The sequence below is a fragment of the Chelonoidis abingdonii genome, chromosome 9 (genome assembly GCF_003597395.2).
Source record: "Chelonoidis abingdonii isolate Lonesome George chromosome 9, CheloAbing_2.0, whole genome shotgun sequence".
NCBI classification, from domain to species: domain Eukaryota; kingdom Metazoa; phylum Chordata; order Testudines; family Testudinidae; genus Chelonoidis; species Chelonoidis abingdonii.
In genome coordinates, this window is record NC_133777.1 from 2,295,142 (window position 1) to 2,317,425 (window position 22,284).

The 22,284-nt window shown below is 42.5% G+C and overlaps 2 protein-coding genes across 7 annotated transcripts in view; one reads left to right on the top strand and one right to left on the bottom strand.

The window, feature by feature from the left end:
* ARHGAP17 (Rho GTPase activating protein 17) overlaps window positions 1-6,698 on the top strand; it is a 92,282-nt gene extending 85,584 nt beyond the window's left edge. For 5 of the 6 annotated variants that reach the window (XR_012656473.1, XM_075069126.1, XM_075069125.1 and 2 more), the window contains one exon: window positions 5,784-6,698. Coding sequence is in view for 2 of the 6 variants with exons in the window: in XM_075069125.1 (XP_074925226.1) it covers window positions 5,784-5,914 (131 nt within the window). In the remaining 4 variants the exon portion in view is untranslated. The remainder of the gene's footprint in view (window positions 1-5,783) is intronic. The other variant, XM_075069127.1, reaches the window with a different exon arrangement.
* Window positions 6,699-7,416: 718 nt separating this feature from the next.
* On the bottom strand, window positions 7,417-20,255 carry LOC116823682 (testis-expressed protein 47-like). Its single transcript, XM_075069048.1, has 7 exons — window positions 20,127-20,255; window positions 18,574-18,669; window positions 17,648-17,722; window positions 14,276-14,340; window positions 9,395-9,596; window positions 8,746-8,905; window positions 7,417-7,733 (listed from the first exon to the last, which is right to left on the bottom strand). Exons 1-7 carry the CDS (start codon window positions 20,253-20,255, stop codon window positions 7,696-7,698), a joined length of 765 nt encoding a protein of 254 aa, XP_074925149.1. The 3' UTR covers window positions 7,417-7,695.
* Between the last annotated feature and the right edge of the window lie 2,029 nt (window positions 20,256-22,284).

Below are 22,284 nucleotides of genomic sequence, written 5' to 3' on the forward strand. Positions count from 1 at the left end.
CATTGCTACTCAAGTGTGTCTTACTACACTGCAGTCAGAGATGCAAGTTAGCAGTAGCAGTGAAGCTGCAGCAGCATGGCTATACAAGCCGTTTGGGGACCCAGGGAATCTATTTCAGATGGCTAGTCGGTGCTACTGTGGCTTTATGCTATTGTTAGGCTGTTAGATCAATTTAACTTGTGGTATGTCTAGACAGCTGCAATCAACATCTGATTGCAGTGCTTAGACATCCCTCATGGAGCACAAGGTTGCGTATTTTGCAGGCTCCACTGGAACAGCTGAGGTCTGCATTTTATAAGATGAGATGTCGGTTGGTAATGATTTTAGCTGGACAAAAAAAATGTAACCATCCAGTCACAACAAACCCGCACTTTTGAAAATGTCTTCCTGCTAAGTTTCTGACTTTTAGATCCTTAAAAAGGAAAGGTAAATGAACATTAAGACTAATTGCTTTTAAATCTGCTTTATTTGTTAATGGTTTTTAAAATCCTTTCCAATGACACTTCAGCTATCTTAGGGAATAAAGACTAATTTTGTTTGGGAATGCCGACTATATTCTGGTTACCTAATAGCTCTACCCATGATGCCTTTTCAACAGGTGGGAAGGTGTACTGGAATAAGGTTTGCTACTGATCCAAAACCCTGCAATATAGCCTACCAAATGCTCCTGCACAGCTATTTTTATATCTGTAGCTTTATTGTTGTTCATGCGCTTTAAAATGTGTGCTTTTGTCAAATTTTTGCACAGGTCTCATTATTAACACATTGTTGTCAGTTTGTAACAGGGACATTAGGACCCACATTTCATTTTGATATTCACTTGCAAGCTTTTTTGAAAGAATCCTCCTTAAGGGTTACCTTGTAAAACGTTGCAAATAAATTAACAGTTACCAGAACTGCCACTTCTGGAAGGTCTAAAGTGACATAGTGCCCATTTGAAATGTCTGTTTCCCACTCCTTTGGGTTAACTTTTGCAAACTGAAGAGGTTGGAGTTAGCACAGGCAAACTTTTTTTGCCACTCATATTTTGTTTCTAATGCAGCTTTTTACACTAGGATTTTGTATTTAGATTTTTAACTGCTTGAACTTACTCATATAAATGGCGCCCACTGTTCATGAACTAAACCCCAATGCAGAAAAGCCTACTGGCACATCTCCTTGCATTTCTGGCAGTCTGTATTTTGCATTCTGTAAACTCTCTAGCCTCCTTAATTGGGAGCAGCAGGTCTCTATTCAACTACAAGCTGTTCCATAAGAATAGGTTGTTTAGAACTTGCTTAACAGGCGCTATCTGTTTTGAGGCAACATTTATGGTGGGCGAATAAACTGAACCATATATTTCCTACTGTATTTTCACTCCATGGCATCTGATTGAAGTGGGTTTCTAGCCACGGAAAGCTTATGCCAAAATAAATTGTTAGTCTCTACGGTGCCATGAGTACTCCTTGTTCTTTATACCTGATGTTTAATTACCCCAGGACGTGGTTATTAGGATTTATAGACATGCCACTTAAATTAATATTGACTGAAGCTTAATTGTAATTTCTAAATTGACACTACCCACTAAACTGGCTGGTTCAAAACTGACTGAAAAGTGAACTGGCTTTTAAAAAGGGCTTAATCTTTTTCCTTTTCCATCTCACTTCCGCTCTTCACAGGTCTAGTACATTAATCTTCTCCAGAATAATAGCAAAAATTCTGTTTCCAAATTGAGACTAGGAAAATAGTGCTGAGGGCTGAGATTCTTGCAGCATGCCTGACAAGTGATTATTCTGGGGGGGTAATGTAGGGCAAAGGAAGGGCTGAGCCTCCTTTCCAATGTGATGTTTTTCTGCAGTTTGTATTACTCCTCATTTTTGTTTGTGGCTTCAGGTTATTTTTCCATATACATTTGAAGTTTCCTGCTTTTATCTGAGTGTAGTGGCTTTTGTTGCTGGCAAACAGCTAAAAACTGAATTTTATAGTCAGGTCAATCCCGAAGAGTTATTTAGGAAGAGCCATGTTAATTAGGCAAATCCCTCTCTTTGGATATTAGCCATCAGAATTACAGGAGTTTACGTATCTTTGTAACATTAAATGTTTTCGAATGAGGCAGTCACAACAGAGCTACAGCGATCTGCACAGCTGATAGGTGTGGCTATATCCGTAACCTGACAACACTCTGCAAGGCTGTGCTTGGGGAAATTTCATTTCTTTAGTAAAAGAAGGCACTTAAAGCAGAACTTAAGGTGTTTGATTTGATCCATATACTTTCTTAATATATCAGAGGGACTGACTTCTGCCAACTGTATCTCAAATGATCCCATTTGACAGTCATGTCAGACTGGGAAAAAGTTTTAAGGCCACAATTTTACTAAAGTAATTTAATCTTTAGTGCGGCAAGTTTAGCAAACAGCCAGACAGTGCTGATGTAAAGCAATAGTATAAGAACTTACTTATGGCATTATTACATGACTAGGGAAAAGCAGGGAGTGTTTATATTATTGGATTCTATATTAAATCTAACAAAATACATTCAGAAGAATATTCAAACTAAATCTCCTGGGAAGCTAGGGAATTGGAGAAAAAAGCTGAATTCTTCAATGCTTCAGTTTACCTCTTGCAAGCCACACTAGGATAGGATTCAATGCCACTGTTTGGAAACTAGAGAACAATCATACAGACTATGGTGGAAATAAAAATTTTCATCCTTAACTTAACACCAGACTCATTACTACGTAAAAGTTACAGAAACAGTTACTCTTATTACAGCTTGCCACCTTAAAAGAAAAAAAAAACACTTATTTTAAAGACCACTGGGTGCTGTTTAGCTTTCATAAATTGGCTCCTTTTGTTTAAATTATTTTTAACTGATCCATTGTGTTTATGACTGGCTCTCTTAACTTTATGCTTAAACAAATAGCATTACTAGGGAAAATCAGACTCACAAGTTTGAAACTATGGAACTCCGATTAAAACTAGCAGATAAACGGTCTAACATTTGAACTGTGACCCCTGAAAGCTTGCAGGGGTGTATACCAAACTCCTTAGTCATGCTGTAGATTTGAGTAAACTCTTCAAATTTTGTTAATGGTTGTAAAGTAATTAGCTTAAATGCTAATTGAACCATTTTATTAAACAATCTAGATGTTTAGACCTTGCATTATTCAATGTGGAAACGTGAAATTGGAAAGTTTAATGGTAAGGAAAAGGCATTTGAATTGGCCAAAACATTGCCTAGTGTCATGGATGAATGTGCACTAATGCCCACTACTAACCTGTTCACATAACACTGCTTGCTTGCATTCATTAGTATAGCATGGCAAAAAGAATGGCTCTTCTTTTTATGGTTTGCCCTAAATTTAACAAATACTAAATGCATTCAGGGACTAGAATGTAGTTTGATGTTTTGCATCATAATTTCTCATGTCTTATTTTTACTTTTTTATTTTTTAAAGGGAATCATAAAATGAGTTTCTCTATTCTGTGTTGTTATTGAAAGAAGCTGTGCCTTTTTACTATTTTTTTTTACGTGTAGCCAAAAAAAAAAAATCTTCTACCCCGTTATCCTCCTGTCCCCCCTGCTTTTCTAGTCCATCCATCACAATGAAATAATGGATGAGGAGCACTTCCTGTTCCCATGCCTTCCCCTGGAGGTTACACACAGTTTCTAACATGATTCTCAAACAAGCTCTTGGAATACTAAACCTACTAGTGCAAATTTCAATAGTACTAAATTTGTAGAAAGTGGTAAGACTGCTAAGAGTGTAAATGCTTCAAGGGCCCTGCCATTTTAAAAAAAAAACTTTGTTTCATCCCTGGCAGTCTGAATTTTAAAAGGTGTATTAAAAAAACAGAGATGGGATTTGGAATGTCTTTAATTGTAATTTGCAGTGTTGCAAATGTATGGTTCCAGGATATGAAACACAAGATGGTTAGTAGTATCTTTCATTGAAACCAATTCTTGGTTGGTGGAAAGACCCTTTCATGCTACACAGAGCTCTTCTTCAGTGCAGGGAAAGGAAGAGGCTCTGTGTAGCTTAAAAAGCTTCTCTTTTCACCCAGCAGTTTGGTCCAATAAAAGAAATTACATCACCCACCTTGTCTTCTTTACTGGCATTTGAGGACTAGTGTGTAATGCCTTTGTGGTGAGGAGTATAAGACGGTTGTGTATGAGTTAATAAAGTCTTCAACATTCCTTACTTTTAAAAGTCTTTAAAATTGTTGTAAAGCCCTTTATTTCAAGTATTAAAACATAGTTCCTTCTGACCTGGAAACAAGGAAGTCTTACTTTTCTTTTTGGTGGTGGTTCACCAATAATACAATTTGGTTTACTGTGCTCCTAGGTACGTTTGTTCTAAAATTCTGGTACCGTTTTTTATTGTACCTTTTATTATCTGATTTCTAACAGTAGGAGCTTTGGAATTAAGGATTAAAAGGTAAAATTTCACGTTATCACTTGAAATTCAGTCACTTTATGGATGTTATATGTGTTGGATTTTTCTTCACACACCCATAATACAAAAATTAGAGAAGGAAACGCATACTTTACTGGTTTGAATCTACACCACGTTGAATGTAAAGTAAGCTGAAAGTTATGTGAAATTGGAATCCTATTACAAAAATGGCCATGGGATCTTATGAGTTCATGTGTGTAGGACCTGATTAAGCATTCTGGCAAAAAGCTATCAGCATAGGACCTTTGAGGTACTGATCAGGGACTCCAGTGCACCTTACAAAGACAGCCAAACATCACTGCAATTAACCTGGATTTTGCCAGACTTTTTTTTCCCTAATATCCTTGAGCAAAGATTTACATAAAATTTGATTTGCTGCTTTAAAGTGTGAAGGACAGGAGTAGTCTCCTAAATTTTGATTCACCTCTGCACTGACAATCCTTGGGCCCAGCCTTCCATGTTAAAATGGAGTAATATTTACCCATTTGTTTCTGTTGATGCTTAGTGTTTTGATATCTTTTGAAGCTTCTTCAAGGTTTAAAATTTGCTCTCCATGCCAGCTTTGAGCCAGAGGAATAAATAATTGATCGGTGTTCTTGATGAAGCTGAAGTGTATGTGGCATATTATGAACACTTGTACTTTCGAAACAACTGAGGTTGAATGCTTTCATTCAAATGGTAGCTGTTTTTCCTTGGCTTTCTGCCCTGTTCTAAACACCATCAGAACTGCAAGATTGACATCCCCTGTCACTTTTTTCTAGATACCTTCTACAGACAGGGCACAGAACAAAATCATCCTGTCCATTGAGCAAACAAACTACAATATGTTCCTACTGGCAAGAGAAAGAACCTGGAACCCAACCCTTTCTTTGGGACCATTGATGTGTTTTTGATTGTTAAATAGTTCCTCCTTTCTTCTACCTGTAATAGGACACCTCCCCTGGATATCATACATGTCTAGTTACTTAACAAGTAATGGAGGATATTTGACTTAAATACTCTTTATAGATCAAAATTATTCTTGTTTCCTTCAAGTGGGTTGTTCTCAGCAGAAGCTGGTAATCTTACAAGGCAGTGTAATTGGGACACTTGGAAATGTTTCAGTTTCTTTTTAGCTTGTTATCTGTAAGGCCAGGTGACAATGACAGGATGGCTGGGAGGAAGCTACTCAAACCTCATTCCATTTTTTCTTAAGTGGCTTGTGTGGGCATATGCAGGCCCTGAACTTGCAAAACCTGTTGTCCTACTTGGATCTGTTCCCTTTCCCTGTATTTATAAGGAAATACACCTGAGATCTAATGACTGTCCAGACACTGTACACTTTACATTTTTCTGCTTTTTTTGTAGACTCCAATTCCAATGTTCAAGAACCACTTAGACCCCTCTCTTCAGAGCTTCCTACAGAGTCTGCAAGCAAGGAATTGCACAACCATCTCGTGCTTAATGTTGACAATGATACAGAAAGCACTGCTCTGTAAAAGAAACCAAATACTCCAAAACATTTTAAAAAACCTTTCTGTCCACGTGGAAAAATAGCAAATCAAGACCTAACAGTGAAAAGCTTTTTTGAAGATATGGTGGAACCGTCTGAAGGCTCTACTTACATGTAAGGCAATTTAACTGTACAGAAGAAGTTTAATGATCTGTGTCTTGACAGTGGTTTTCAAAAATCCTGGATGGGAAGAGTTGATTACTGTGGAAATTTTACATAGGAAGCTTAATTGCTGCTAATACCCATGGCATTAGCAGAAATCCCGAAAGAATAAAAAGCAGCGCATCACTTACTATTTAAAGTGCATGTATGGAAATAACCTACTTAATGTCACTGTTTACTTTTGTTCCTAGTTCTTAAACATTATATTAAAACAGAGATGCCTTGCAAGAGACTTCCCCTCACTCACTTGCTGCAGACTTTTGTTAAAGTATGAACCAAAAAATGCCAGAGTGCTGGTGGTGACTGCTGGTTATCAGTTGCCTGTCAAAACTGTGGATGTATTTCAGTGCCTTGAAGGACTGTCATATTGTAGAAAGAAACTTACTGTATCTTTAATCATTTTATTGCTACTTTAAGTACTGACCATTATCTGTATGTCATAGTTATTTGTGTTAACCTACCTGCTTTTTATGTGAAATTCATAACTGTTTCAAGGTGAAACAGTGGAAATGTTTATGCTTTTCATTTAAATTGGTTGAATTTTGAACATATGTTTGGATTCATCAGCTGAGTGAGCATTTATAAAATTAAAGGATTCTGCCTTGTCATTTGAAGGCCTGTTTATTCCAGTATCCAAATATAACTAACTTCTCCTTGCATCTTTGTGATCCACTGAAAACACACCAGGACTTCAATGCTGAGCTTTAACTGCTACTCTTTAATAGGTATCAAGCCTCAAACGTAGCCACTTTACTCAACCAGGGAAAGTATGGCTGAGAGCTCAACTAGTGTATCTTTCATAGACTATACAAGAGAGACAGAATCAAAGGACTGGAAGGGATCTCAAGAGGTCTCTAGTCCAGTCCCCTGCATTCATGGCAGAACTAAGTATTATCTAGACCATCCCTGACAGGTGTTTGGGGATTTTTAAGAGCAGGTTGAACAATGAGGAAGATTCCACAACTTCCCTAGGCAAGTTATTCCAGTGCTTAAACTTCCTAACTGTCAGGGTGGTTTTCCTAATGTTGAACCTAAAGCTCCCTAGCTGTAATTTAACCTCTGAGGCTAGGACAAGATGTAATTGGCTTAAGAAAAATTATTTTTACATACATGAAAAGTCTATCGCCCCTCAGTCTTCTCTTTTTCCAGACTAAACAAACCCAATTTTTTCAATCTTCTTAGAGGTTATTTTTTCTAGTCCTTTAATCATACTTGTATGATAGTCATAATTTGTATACAAGCTCATGTGCTACTCATACCTATTTGACCTTGCCTCTGAATTTTTTGGTATAACTCATGCACAGTGATAGTCACATTCCATAGTTTCACTGTCCTTGAAAGTCTATTTATTCACATTTTATACAGCAGATAACATGACTTACATTGAAGTCCTCTTCCCAACCCTCTCCTACTGCATAGAATCTCCTTCATACTTCCACTAGTCTCCCGGAAGAATGTCAGCTTAGAAGTGCATTGTCTCTAAAAGACCAGCATCCAGGGTAGCTTGGTCACTTTGTTACACAGAATTCAAGGGGGCCTTGAAGAGTGTCTTGTAAATGATGAAAACATGACAATGCTAAGGAGGAAGTACTTTAGTCAGGTGTATCATGGATACAAGTGACATGGGGTAGGCCACACGGTTTCTGTGAGGAAGAAAAGATGAAAGCCTCAATCACTGAAATGGAATTGAGCCAATATTCATACTAGCAGCTAAAAGTGATTTATTTAACCCCTACATCCTACAACTCTCCAACTAGCCCATATTAGTCAAAATATCAGACTAGCCCTTAGGGTTAATTGGGGGAACATGCTACCTCTTATAGGCCTTGCAGGTTACACTTCAGTCCTGCAACCCTCTAGTACTGTAGGGGGATAGAAATGATGCATTTCAGAATGGCTTTGTCTGCCAGATTAAAAACAGGCTTATTCTAATATAGGTTCAGGAGTAAGACTTCACCCATCTACTTAGCCTGATTGTTCCCCACATAGAGCAGAAAAGGCCTTGAGCTTCCTTTCAGGAAAGCAGCTTGCATTCCTAGTAACCTTTCCTGTCTACATTGTAGCTCTGTCCCTCCCACGCAGCATGGCAACAATTGGAGGGACCTGCATGAACAAAATGGGCAACAGTTCCTGTGAAAGCACCTCTACTTCTGAGTTTTGCCCTTTCTCCTCCCCCCTTCACATGCACAGCTGGCAGCTCTAATCAAAAGCATCAAATGCCCACTCCTATTGAACCCCTAGAAGTGGAGGAGAGGGTGTTACCAGTAACACTAAGCAGCAGGCCAAGATTCTAATCTTGTTTTGCCTCAGGCACACAATCACATGCTGCAGCTGGAATGAAAAGCTCATTACTGTACTTGTGAAAGGACAATATTAAATATTTTCAGATGAGGTGGTGATTTCATGGAATAACTTTAAAAGGCAACTGTGACACATACCCCTATGTATTTAGAAGAGTTCTTAACAGGGAAGGAATCTCTTGTTAATAGGTACACTCAATTAGTGTCAGATTCTACACTTTGCACTCACTGTTAGCATCCCTAGACTTTCACCATTACGTGAGCCAGAAGTTTGGTTCCAGAGATAATACAGAACACTAACCCTGTTCCCTAACAATTCATCCCAACCAATTGCCTTGTAAAACTGCTGAAGTACCTGAAGCCATGGCAGGCTGTAAAGGATTGTTATACATTTTTAGAAATGCTTCTGGACTCATAAATTCTTTTGCCTTGAACAAGTAGTTAATTGTTTCTGCTGGGATTAGAAGTTCTGGAACAAGGGTATGTAGATTGTCACCCAGTCCCTTACTGCTCACCTGTGTGTAAAATAAAATAATATTTCAGTGCAGTTAGATTTGTTACAAATTAATTAAATACATCCATGACATTCCTATCCCCTAACTAAGGGAATGGGCCAAAAGAAGCATATCTGATTTTATCTTCCCTATTTACAAGTGTTATACTTGCTCTGTTCAGAACACTGGAGCAGGCTCTGCTGGGTAACCAGAATTTAGAGGGTAATGAAATCTGTACTGTTTTCAGCTTGTTAATGCAGTCAGTGATGGTCTGCAAAGATGTAACCAGTGGCTGCACTAAACAAGCCAGTGTAGCTTGGAAGATTGAAATAAGACAAGTGTTTTCTTCATTCCCCTCCCTACACCATTCTAGAGTCCCAGGAGAAAGGCCGGTAAATGCACAGCAAGATGAGAATAAACCAGCCCTTACTTGCATTTGTAAACTCAGTTTTGAAAAAAGGTTAATTTAGAATAGGAACTTAAACATTTCTATTTTAATGTAAGTTTCACCTTAAAAGTCTTTGAAAGGTATGTTCCCAGTTTGAGGAGGAGCGTAAGACATTCAGTGACCACCTCTTCTGTAGACTGTGATTGCGTCACATCTTCTAGGTATGTCACAGGCAGTGTCACCATTGTGACATACCACTGCAGGAAGAGCCTCGTTGGGATGTTGTGTGACACCACTAAAATCTTAATTTCCTGTAACAAAGCGCTGAGTGAAGAAAGTTAGCTATAGTCTGAATTCCTTCATTCTTCTGTACAGATAAAAGGTTTCTGACCAGACTTGTAAAAGCAGCAAAGAGTCTTGTGGCACCTTATAGACTAACAGACGTTTTGGGGCATGAGCTTTCATGGGTCCATACCCACTTCGTCAGATGCACCCACGAAAGCTCATGCTCCAAAACGTCTGTTAGTCTATAAGGTGCCACAAGAGGTGCACAAGAGTCTTTGCTGCTTTTACAGATCCAGACTAACATTACGGCTACCCCTTCTGATACTGTGACCAGGGACATGGTGGTTATTTCATAAGACTGGCAAATGTTTGGGATTACTTGATCATATGGACCGTCACTATTTTTAATTTTTTTTAAACTTCCTGCCGTAATACTAGCGATTCACCTTAGCTCCATTTTTCGGATCTAACTATTGATGATGGGTGGTCTATACTGACCACATCTTAAGATTCTTATCTATTGAGGAGTTAATTATATTTTGTGGGGTGTGGTTTTGATTTGTAGAGAGTTTAATTGCACCTGATGGCAGTGACTACAACAGCAGCCAATTACAAAATGAAAGCAAAGAACCTGAGATGTTTTCAGCATGTCCTCTACGTGTCTCCTTTTTCTGCATCTTTGTGCCCTGGGGTGTACTCTCCACTCTACCACCTGCAACAGCTGAATGTAGGCCAGTGTGGGCTCAATCAGCTTGAATTAGAGCTGTAAATTGGGGGGCTATTAGCTGTTGTAGAGGGAGATCAATTAGAAGCGCCAGGCACGGGCCTCTATTAAAGCCAGGAGGGCAGCAGAGAGGAAGCCTGCAGCCCTGCTCCCTGACATAAGGGATCAAGATGCATGGTGGGTGAGACCCAGTACTGTTGATGTAGTAGACATGCACCTTTATTGCTTGCTGAGAGGTCATTCGAGACTCGAACCCCAGAACAGAGGGCAGCAGGCTGGGTCCCTCTACTGTCTGCTGCAAAGTGGCACCAGCATGAGGCAGTTGAATGGCAAAACTGCCTGGAGTCACTTGTGGAAGTGGTCCAGTCAGGGAAGCGTGGCTGTGTGAGGGATTGCATGACCCTGCTGGTAGCAAAAAGACCCCACCCACTCCCCCAAAGAGGGAAAACAGTGATCTCCCCCCCCCCCCCCAGGACGGAGGCTGTAGTCACAAAGCAGCCATGGCTGTGACTCGAGAGGTGGGAGGAGAACTGCAACAAGGAAAGAGAAAAAGGGGGTGCTGAACTAGGCGGAAGCCCAATTGCCAGGAGGTGCCACCCAGTGGCTAGTAGGGCACACAGTGACATATACCTACATCTAAAAACATGTTTTGTTCAAAGCAGAATTTGGAAACCGTACAGGCCAATAATTAAATGCTAGGCAGGGCGTCTCAGAGGGCAGGATGAACTGGTAAAGAACTGAAGGTCCAAGGCAAATCAGAGAAATTTCAATGGAGGAGTTTGCCACTTTTTTTGGTACTCATTGTCACCTATCTAGTTTTGAATAGGATACTCTGAAGAGGGAAAAGAGCCATTCCTCCTTGCAAAAGAGAGTCATGCGGGGCACCTGAAGAACAAGGAAGGATACATACAGATCATAAATCTAAACAAGGAAAATATTTTTCACACAAATTAAAATGTAACCCAACTACGCTATTTCTCTATAATAATTATACCCGGTCCTGCTAGTGAAGGCAGGGGGCTGGACTTGATGACCTTTCAAGGTCCCTTCCAGTTCTAGGAGATTGGTATATCTTCTATTATTACATTACATTACCGAATGTTCGTTTTACCATAACACATTCATTGTCATTCCTGCATTAAAATTTACTTCCACATGAGCTGGTTTCTTTGAAATGCTTACCTGGAGCCTTGCTTCTGGAGAGAAGCTAAATCTTGGAGGATCTGATATAATGTGCCGCTGGAGGTCTACAAAGGAAAAAGCGGTGTTGTTACAAAGGTTCAGTTTAAAAAAACGAATATAAAAATAACTGATCAGATGCTATTGGCGTATGATGAGCTTCCAAGCTGGATCATAGATACTGAGGTGGGACCACTGGAAAGTTCAAGTGCTCAGCCAGAGGTGGGGTGGGGGGGCGCTATTTCCTCTGGTACTGATGAACTCTACAGAGAATGTTGTCCTGCCACCTTCACTCAGAATTGCAAATTAGGGGCATTACTTGAATAGATTGGAACAACATGGACAGTCCTAGAGACAACTGATTCTTGGTTACTAATCCCACCAGTAGGGGTGTTGATTCATTGCAGTTAACTCATGTGATTAATTGAAGTTTTAATCGCACTGTTAAACAACAGAATACCAATTGAAATTTATTAAATATTTTTGGATGTTTTCTACATTTTCAAATATTGATTTCAATTACAACACAGAACACAGTGTACAGTGCTCACTTTATATTTTATTACAAATATCTGCACTGTAAAAACAGTATTTTTCAGTTCATCTCATAAGTACTGTAATGTAAGTTCAACTTTCATGATAGATATTGCAAATGTAGAATTATGTACCAAAAAACCTGCATTCAAAAATACAACTGTAAAACTTTAGAGCCTACAACAGTGCCATGCAAATGTCTGTTCTCACTTTCAAGTGACATTGTAAACAAGAAGCTGGCAGCATTATCTCCTGTAAATGTAAACAAACTTGTCTTGGCGATTGACTGAATAAGAAGAAGAACTGAGTGGACTTGTAGGCTCTAAAGTTTTACAGTTGTATTTTTGAATGCTGTTCTGTAACAATAAAAAAAAAATCTACATTTGTAAGCTGCACTTTCACAATAAAGAGATTGCATTACAGTACTTGTATAAGGTGAACTGAAAATACGATTTTTTATCATTTTTACAGTGCAAATATTTGTAATAAAAATAAATGGCATTCTATTGTTTAACAGTACAATTAATCACAATTTTTAATCATGCAATTAATCACAATTAATTATTTTAATTGCTTGACAGCCCTAATTTTAAGGTTCTAGTCCTTTTCTTTAAAGCCTTAAATGAACTAGACCCTTAGAGCCTGCCTTGCACTACATCAGCCAGGGTTGACAGGGATGGTTGGGCAGACAGAACCCAGGGTTTTTGCATAAGAATACAGCTTTTGCTGTGGGAGGCCNGTCTTTGCTGCTTTTACAGATCCAGACTAACACGGCTACCCCTCTGATACTTGACCAGACATGGTGTATTTCATAAACTGGCAATGTTTGATTACTTGCATCATATGGACCGTCACTATTTTTAATTTTTTTTTAAACTTCCTGCCTATACTAGCGATCACCTAGCTCCATTTTGGATCTAACTATTGATATGGTGGTCTTATCTGACCACATCTTAAGATTCTTATCTTGAAGAGTAATTATATTTTGTGGGGTGTGGTTTTGATTTGTAGAAGTTTATGCACCTGATGAGTGACTACAACAGCAGCCAATTACAAAATGAAAGCAAAGACCTGAGATGTTTTCAGCATGTTCCTACTGTCTCCTTTTCTGCATCTTGTGCTGGGGTGTACTCTCCACTCTACCACTGCAACAGCTGAATTAGGCCAGGTGGGCTCAATCAGCTAATTAAGCTGTAAATTGGGGGCTATTTAGCTGTGTAGAGGGAGATAATTAGAAGGACCAGGCAGGGCCTCTATAAAGCCAGGAGGGCAGCAGAGAGGAAGCCTGCAGCCCTGCTCCCTGACATAAGGGACAAGATGCATGGTGGGTGAGACCAGTACTGTTGATGTAGACATGCACCTTTATTGCTTGCTGAGGGTCATAGACTCGAACCCAGAACAGAGGGCAGGCCTGGGTCCCTCTACTGTCTGCTGCAAAGTGGCACAGCATGAGGCATTGAATGGCAAAACTGCCTGAGTCACTGTGGAAGTGGCCCAGTCAGGGAAGCGTGTGTGAGGATTGCATGACCCTGCTGGTAGCAAAAGACCCCCACCCACTCCCCCAAAGAGGGAAAAACAGTGATCTGGACGGAGGGCTGAGTCACAAAGCAGCCATGCTGTGACTCGGAGTGGGAGGAGAACTGCAACAAGGAAAGAGAAAAAAGGGGGTGCTGAACTAGGTGGAGCCAATTGCCAGGAGGTGCCACCCAGTGGCTAGTAGGGCACACAGTGACATACCTACATCTAAAAACATGTTTTGTTCAAAGCAGAATTTGGAAACCGTACAGCCAAATTAAATGCTAGGCAGGGCTCTCAGAGGGCAGGAGAACTGGTAAAGAACTGAAGTCCAAGGCAAATCAGAGAAATTTCAATGGAGGAGTTTGCCACCTTTCTTGGTACTCATTGTCACCTATCTAGTTTTGAATAGGATACTGAAGAGGAGGAAAAGAGCCATTCCTCCTTGCAAAAGAGAGTCATGCGGCACCTGAAGAACAAGGAAGGATACATACAGATCATAAATCTAAACAAGGAAAATATTTTTCACACAAATTAAAATGTAACCCAACTACGCTATTTCTCTATAATAATTATACCCGGTCCTGCTAGTGAAGGCAGGGGGCTGGACTTGATGACCTTTCAAGGTCCCTTCCAGTTCTAGGAGATTGGTATATCTTCTATTATTACATTACATTACCGAATGTTCGTTTTACCATAACACATTCATTGTCATTCCTGCATTAAAATTTACTTCCACATGAGCTGGTTTCTTTGAAATGCTTACCTGGAGCCTTGCTTCTGGAGAGAAGCTAAATCTTGGAGGATCTGATATAATGTGCCGCTGGAGGTCTACAAAGGAAAAAGCGGTGTTGTTACAAAGGTTCAGTTTAAAAAAACGAATATAAAAATAACTGATCAGATGCTATTGGCGTATGATGAGCTTCCAAGCTGGATCATAGATACTGAGGTGGGACCACTGGAAAGTTCAAGTGCTCAGCCAGAGGTGGGGTGGGGGGGCGCTATTTCCTCTGGTACTGATGAACTCTACAGAGAATGTTGTCCTGCCACCTTCACTCAGAATTGCAAATTAGGGGCATTACTTGAATAGATTGGAACAACATGGACAGTCCTAGAGACAACTGATTCTTGGTTACTAATCCCACCAGTAGGGGTGTTGATTCATTGCAGTTAACTCATGTGATTAATTGAAGTTTTAATCGCACTGTTAAACAACAGAATACCAATTGAAATTTATTAAATATTTTTGGATGTTTTCTACATTTTCAAATATTGATTTCAATTACAACACAGAACACAGTGTACAGTGCTCACTTTATATTTTATAAACAGTATTTTTGGCTTCGAAAGAGGTGTCTGTATCAAGATCACGATCTTCTGAATTTCGTCCACAGATCTCTTGCTGAAATGGCAGCAGCAACTTCTGTCCACGTGGTAGCAATTATAGAACCAATAATTCAGCATGCAGACTGGTTCTTCCCTGAAGGTAAAGACTTGCAGCGAAGGGAGAATTCTGTCAATACTAGTTCCATGGCTTTCCTACACTGTGAAATAATTAGGAATATAAAATATTGATGCACTGCTTCTGTGTACATACATGTCTTAAAGTGCTTTATCTGTCCTCATCCAGATGTGGATTTTAATGTATCTGGAGCATTTGTTGCTTTACCTGCCACTAATTCCAATCACTCCTCACAACTTGGGAGCGAGTATGAGTCAGGGACACTGGAGAGGAAGAGGCCTGTCAGCATGGCTGTAATGGAAGGCGATTTGCTGAAGAAGGAAGGGTATGTTTAGCTCTTGTAATTTTTTACAGCCATTAGCCCACACTGAGAACTCCCAACCACTGAGGCGGTTGTAATTTGACATGTTTCGTAGCTCATCTTAAAATAAAATTAAAAAATTGTGGTCAGAAGGGGAGTTCTATGGAAATACTCCTAGATAACCCATGAGTGATTTATTTCCCCTCATATTATTGCAGCCTGAGGAAGGGTCAAAGGTAACGTACTGGCATTTACTTCGAGTTAAGCTCTCTGCATGATAAAAGCCAAGCAGATAATTACTGCTTCTGTTTTCAATATTCCCAACTCCTAGATTTTAGGTCTCAAAATAATCCATTAAAAATAAAAGTACATTTGATAGTATCTATTGCTTTAACTTTTCTGGAGCTGGATAAGAAGGATGAAGATCAGACTGAGACTAGGTTCTGCCCTAGTGGTATTTTAAGAATATGTTCTGAAACAGGTCTTTCATGGGTAACCCTTATTTAAAAAACATAGGATTACCTGTCATATGGGAATACAGTGCACAACTTCAGAAAACTAGCATTTCACCTCCTCACCCTGTGCCATACTCACTACTGTCACAGGCCATCACTAAGTGAATGAATAAACTGACTCCTTAAATCTAAGAAACATTAAAAATAGTCATTGGCTTGGGAGTCTATTCTCTTCCTATATGCACATGATCCAATTATGCAGGGAAGAAACAAGACTCCTAGATTTTCTGAAACTGGCTTTGCTCAAGTATCATATTCAGTAAAATTGGGACCAGCTAATCAGATTGATTAGTGGCTAATATAATTAATATGAGATTTCAGCAATAGGCTTAAATCTTAACACGGTGCACCTAAAACTTGTACTTGGTGTATTAGCTGAGGCAAGTAGCAAAGAGTGCCCAGAATTTCCCCTAACAACTGTTGCATTGAATGCTTAGCTCTGTCTTTATTGTAGTTGTTTTTTTAACTGTGCAGCACCCAAAGGCCATATGGGTTGGGAATGTTTTAGAAATAAATCTGTGAGAGTTTTACAAATGCACATGGATAAGAATCCTTGCCTCTGACTTTTGGAGCTAAATGTGTAGCTGTTTGGTAATGGCACCAATAACTACTGCATCCTCTATATGAATCCATGGTACGCCCACACCTTGAATACTGAGTGCAGATGTGGTCGCCACATCTCAAAAAAGATATATTGGAATTGGAAAAGGTTCAGAAAAGGGCAACAAAAATTATTAGGGATATGGAACGGCTTCCGTATGAGAAGAGATTTGTTAGACTGGGACTTTTCAGCTTGGAAAAGAGACGACTAAGGGGGAATACGATAGAGGTCTGTAAAATCATGAGTGGTATAGAAAAAGTAAATAAGGAAGTGCTATTTACTCCTTCTCATAGTACAAGAACAAGGGGCCACCAAACAAAATTCATAGGTAGCAGGTTTAAAACAAACACAAGAAAGTATTTTTTCATGCAATGCACTGTCAACCTCTGGAACTCCTTGCCAGAGGGTGTCATGCAGGCCTGTACTATAACAGGTTTCAAAAGGGAGCTAGATAGATTCATGGAGGATAGGTCCATCAATGGCTATTAGCCAAGATGGGCAGGAGTGGTGTCCCTAGCCTCTGTTTGCCAGAAGCTGGGACTGGGTGCAGGGCACGGATCACTTGATGACAACCTGTCTGTTCATTCCGTTTGGGGCACCTGCCATTGGCCACTGTCAGAGGACAGGATCCTGGGCTTGATGGACCTTTGGTCTGAGCCAGTATGGCTGTTCTTATGTTCATTCATCAAGGTATTCAATATACTGTAATCATTTGGTTTAACAGAAACAGTCATAATTGAACATAGGTCACAGAATCAGTCTCCTACGGTGAAAATAAGGATTTCCCCATTCCCTTCAGGGTTGCTTATTGATAGCTGTGCCCATATTTGCTCCCATATTTAGTACTAAGCAAGGACTCTTGACAAGTGCTAACTTTTTATTGCAGTAGTATCTAACCAGCTAGGTTCATCAGTCCATTATCTGTGGGTTGTGTATCCTTTGTATTAAACATTTGCTAGAACTGTGTAGCGGCTACAGCTTAGGATGGATGCTTAATAAAAAAAAAAACCTGAATGAAAGAGTCGGGGGAGGGAGGGGTAATAAAACACTAGGTATGGAATTAGACCTGCTCAATAGGGTGATCAGGCTGACACCTAGGGGCTGTCCCTGACCATCGCAGCATAAATCTTCAGCTGTTACACCATTGTGAATGCATCACAGTAACTGCTACTTTCCATATTTGAGTTCATGCCAAGTCTGATCTCCTTGAGGACAAAGCCAGCTCCCTCTGGCGCATAACTGAAAAAATCACCGCTTACTGTAAAGGTAGAGAAGAAATGATTTAATGAATCCCAAACCCAGTCCCCCGGTGTGATAGCAGAAGGAAATGTCAACTACTGTCACACATTTCTTCTCCAGTTTGGGTTATGAAATAATTGGTGTGTTGAGGGGTTTTTTTTAAAACTGTATTCATCGCTTGTCACAGCAAACACAAAGGGTATGTTGAAAGGTTAAATGTACTGCAGTTATCCCGCCCCCTCTGCATACACGATGCACTGGATTTAAATCCAAGTGGTGCTGCTTAATTCACAACAAAGTGAGGTCACAGTGCTCATCTTTTTCTTGTTGGGGATGAAGCTGTGAAAACAATGGATTCAGGTCCTCTTCAGCCATGACACTGGTGTGCAGCTGACAATGACAGACATGGCACTGAGAGTTCGTGGACTTAGGAAGAAAGGGCTGTGAGGGTGGGAAACAGGTAGCAGCACTTTAAAAGTATGTCTTTTATCTGATATCACAGGTTTGCTCTAGGTGTTAGGGGGTAAGTATGAAGAATTTATCATTTATAGTATTGGAACAAATAAGAAATGTATTTGTACAGCAAGCTTTGTTATATCAGCCTCTTAATTACTTCATCAGTGAATAAACCTGGTTGTGGTGGTCATGTAACTGATTCCTTTCAGGATCAGCAACATATCTGGCCTTACCTTAAAGGCAGTTTAGCTTTATTATAGGATCCAAAGAGACTGGTGTATTCTCCCATGCTAGGTCATTATTTAAGGATACATTTGTTTGTCATTAAAGCTGTATTGGGAACTCTATCCTCTCTTTTTAAATGAACTATACAGAATCCAGGAGAGCAGCTGTTTCTGCTGGGTTAGCCCTGAAATTTCTCTGTTACCCCTCACCTACAGAGTCTGCATCCCAAAGGCAAGTATCTTACAAGTTAAAATAGTCAAAAGGCAGATTGATGAAAATATATTATTGTACCTGTAATGTCTCGCCTGTCTGCTCTTTCTGATAGCTTGGCAACAAAAAATAACCTGTGCAGCAGGAACTTCTAGCCAGGAAAGAGAACCAGATGTGTTTACATAAAAGCTGTTGTTCCCTGGCACTGACAGCTTTTAACTGTGTACTATGAGACATTCCTGTGGCGTATTTGAGCATTTCATAAGCATTGATGAAGTTAGCCTAACAACTACACTGTAAAGAAGTAACATGTCCACGGTCACACCGCAAAGGTGGGGAAGAGGCAGGTACAGAAAGGAATCCAGACTCTTTAGGTGCTGATTTGCCACTGTCTTGCAACTTATTTGTATTACCATCCTACCTAGAAGCCCTCATGCAGTCATTTATCCCTGTGCAAGATGGGTGCAATCCACTGCTAGTCTGGCCTGGTAGCATTGTACGCTGTCTTGCATAGGGGTCAATGATGGTACAACGTCATAAAATGGAGAGAATCAGGCTCTTTCTCCCATTAGGCTAAATTATTCAGTTTCAGAAAGCTGTGTCGGTGGGAGCAAAATGTCACTGCATAGAAAGAGACCTAGCAATAGCTGGTGCACGAATTTATGAATCTATCATCTCTCTGCAAAACTTTCTGGTCCCCACTTGGAGACCTGAAGTGGTGACTCCAGCCTCCACTAAGGGCCTCAGGCACCATGGAGGAGTGAGTTAGAAATGAGCTGGGCCTTGTTCCTGTACCATGCAGGCAGGGACTCGGGGATGGCTGGGAGTGGGGACAGCAGAAGACCCAGGGCACTGAGAAGGTAAAAAGGTGGTCTAGGGCCTCTGTGTGTGGGTGCGGTGGGGAAGACCTTGAGTGCATGGGTGGAAGCTCTAGTGGGGGACGAGGGGTGCAGGGATGGGCCAACTGCTTCTGGGGGCAACAGCTGGTCTGCTTCCTCTGACAAAAACAGCAGCGCTGGAGGACAGCCCCCAAGCCACTTGTACGCCACCAGGGCGGCCGCGCCCCTCCCCCAGCCCCCTCCAGCCAACCTAAATTCCCGTACCACCACCCGCCCTCCCCCCAGCCCCCTCCAGCCCCCCTTTCTCTCCCCCTTCAACCAACAGCCTCCTCTCCCACACAACCCGCCCCTGCCACCCAGCCCCCCTTCTCCTCCCCCCTACATAACCTCCCTCTCCCACCAACCTCCTCCCAGCCCCCCCTTCTCTCCTCCCCCTGCACCATCAAACCTCCTCTACCATCACCTGACCCTCCCCCAGCCCCCTCCAGCACCCACGTTCTCTCCCCCAACCATTAACCTCCTCTCCCACCACACCGCCCCTCCCCCAGCACTCACAGCCCCTTCTCTCCCTCACCATAAACCTCCTCTTCCCACCACCACATCTGGAACCGCGCCCCCCCAGCCCCTCAGCAGCCCCCCTCTGCTCTCACCCTCACCAATAACCTCCTCTCCACACCCGCCCTCCCCAGCCCCCATCCAGCCCCCCCCTTCTCTCCTCACCATAACCTCCTCTCCCACCAACCGCCCCTCCCTGTCCTCTCATTCCCACCCTCGCACCTTGAGCTGCAGCCGCGTTCTCCTCCCGGGCGCCCAGCAGGTTGCCCGCGGAGCTGGGTTGGGCACCAAGGACTCGGCCGGACCGACACCCTCCGGCCGCGACGGGTGGGCGCCCGCCCATGGCGGCCAGGCCCAGCGGCGCCTCAGTCGGCGGGGCTCCCTGCGCGTGGGCACCCCCTGCCGGCAGCCCGGGGCGGGCAACGGGGGCCCGGCTGAGCTCTGCCAAGGGGCAACCAATCGCGCCAGGCCACGGCCCCGGCCCGGCCCCGGGATGGAAGCAAATGCCGCGCGCATGGGACGGGCGGGGCCTGCGAGGGGAGTTTCCTGCCTTGGCATACAGCGCGCGGCTGCAGGAGGCACACGACCCCATTGCTGTGTGGGCAGAGCTGCAATGCCTGGGGTGCCAACAGTGCACGGGAGTGAGCAGGGCGGGGCGGGGCGGGCGGAGTCCCGCTGGCGGCGCGTGGTCTTACGCCAGGCACAGACCGTCGCTGTGCAGCAGAGCTGGCTAATGCCTGGGGTGCAATTCGGTGCACGGAGTGAGCAGGGCCGGGCGGGCCTGCGGGAGTTCCTGCTGGCGGCGCGCGGTCTAGCAGGGCACAGACCGCCTTGCTGTGCTGCAGAGCGCAAATGCCTGGGGTGCATCAAGTGCACGAGAGTGAGCAGGGCGGGCGGGGGCGGGGCTGAGGGCGGGAGTCCCCTGCTGGCGGCGCGTGGCTGCAGGGACAGGACCCCTCGCTGTGCCGCGAAGCTGCAATCCTGGGGTGCAAATCGTGCACGGGAGTGGAAGCAAGGGCGGCGGGGCCTGCAGGGAAGTTCCTGCATGGCGCGCCGCGCGGCTGCAGGGCACAGACCCTCTTGCTTGTGGCTGCAGAGCTCAATGCTGGGGGCTGCAAATCAGTGCACGGGAGTGAGCAGGGCGGGCGGTGGTCGTGCTGGGAGTTCCCTGCTGGCGGCGCGTGGCTGCAGGGCACAAGACCCCTCGCTGTGCCCGCAAGAGGCTGCAATGCCTCGGGGGTGCAATCGGTGCACGGGAGTGAGCAGGGCGGGCGGGGCCCTGCGCGGAGTTCCTGCTTGGCGGCGCGCGGCTGCAGGGCAACAGACCCCTTGTGTGGCTGCAGAGCTGCAATGCCTGGGGTGCAATCAGTGCATGCCCCGGCCTGCCAGCACCGACTCCACTGCCAAGCACGTGAACGCACGCCGGTATATTGAACAAGGAAAGGGATTAAAAAGGACAATACATTACATCTGCTCATAAAATACCTGGGTGGTAATTTATATCTAATTTATTTTTTAAAAAAACTAAGGGCCACTGTCCACATTTTCCTATTCACATACCAATCTCTGTTATGCTGTTACCAACCACACCTGAACTACATTAGTAAACTGAAAGGATTTAAGAAGCCTGATATAACTTCCTCAACACTCAGGAAGTGTTTACTTTTTGAGCAAATACACTTACATTTGAACAGTGAAAATTTTCAGTTTCACCTTGTCTATCCACCATACCACTTCTCTCAAGCATTGTGTTTGGATTTTAACAGCCCTGCAGAAGATTTAACTTCCATGCTAAGAACTCAGTGACTATTTTAAAAATATATGCAAAAATTTTAAAAAATATAAACATTACATTTTAGTGCCAACTGTATTCATGAATGGCCAGTGGAAAGGCTATGAGCTGTACACAACCATTAGACACACAACCACAATTTATCCATGTACAGACAATTTTTGGTGAAATAGTTTTGTTGTTACTTAATGGATAATAGTATCTGTCTATATGCCAATACTGTCCCATCACTACAGTATCTGTGTCCTGCAAACATCAAATATTGATCCCTCACAGCCACCGCTTGGAAGGTAGGGAAGGATTATTATTACCCATTCTTACAGATGGGGGGTTTAAGGCACAGAGAAAGTAGTAAGTGCTTTACACAGGTCAGCGCCAGATATCCTAGTCCTAGGTTGATTTAGTGCACAAACTATCAAGTATGAAAACATAAACCAAAAACAAACCCTTTCTGCCTTTCCAAACCTCCCCCAACCCCTTACAACGCAGTACGCTATGCACTGTCTGGACCGATCTCATTGGTTTGCTGAGCCAAAGAATAAAGAAGCCTTTCAGCAAACTCTCAGGAGCGAGTCCTTTG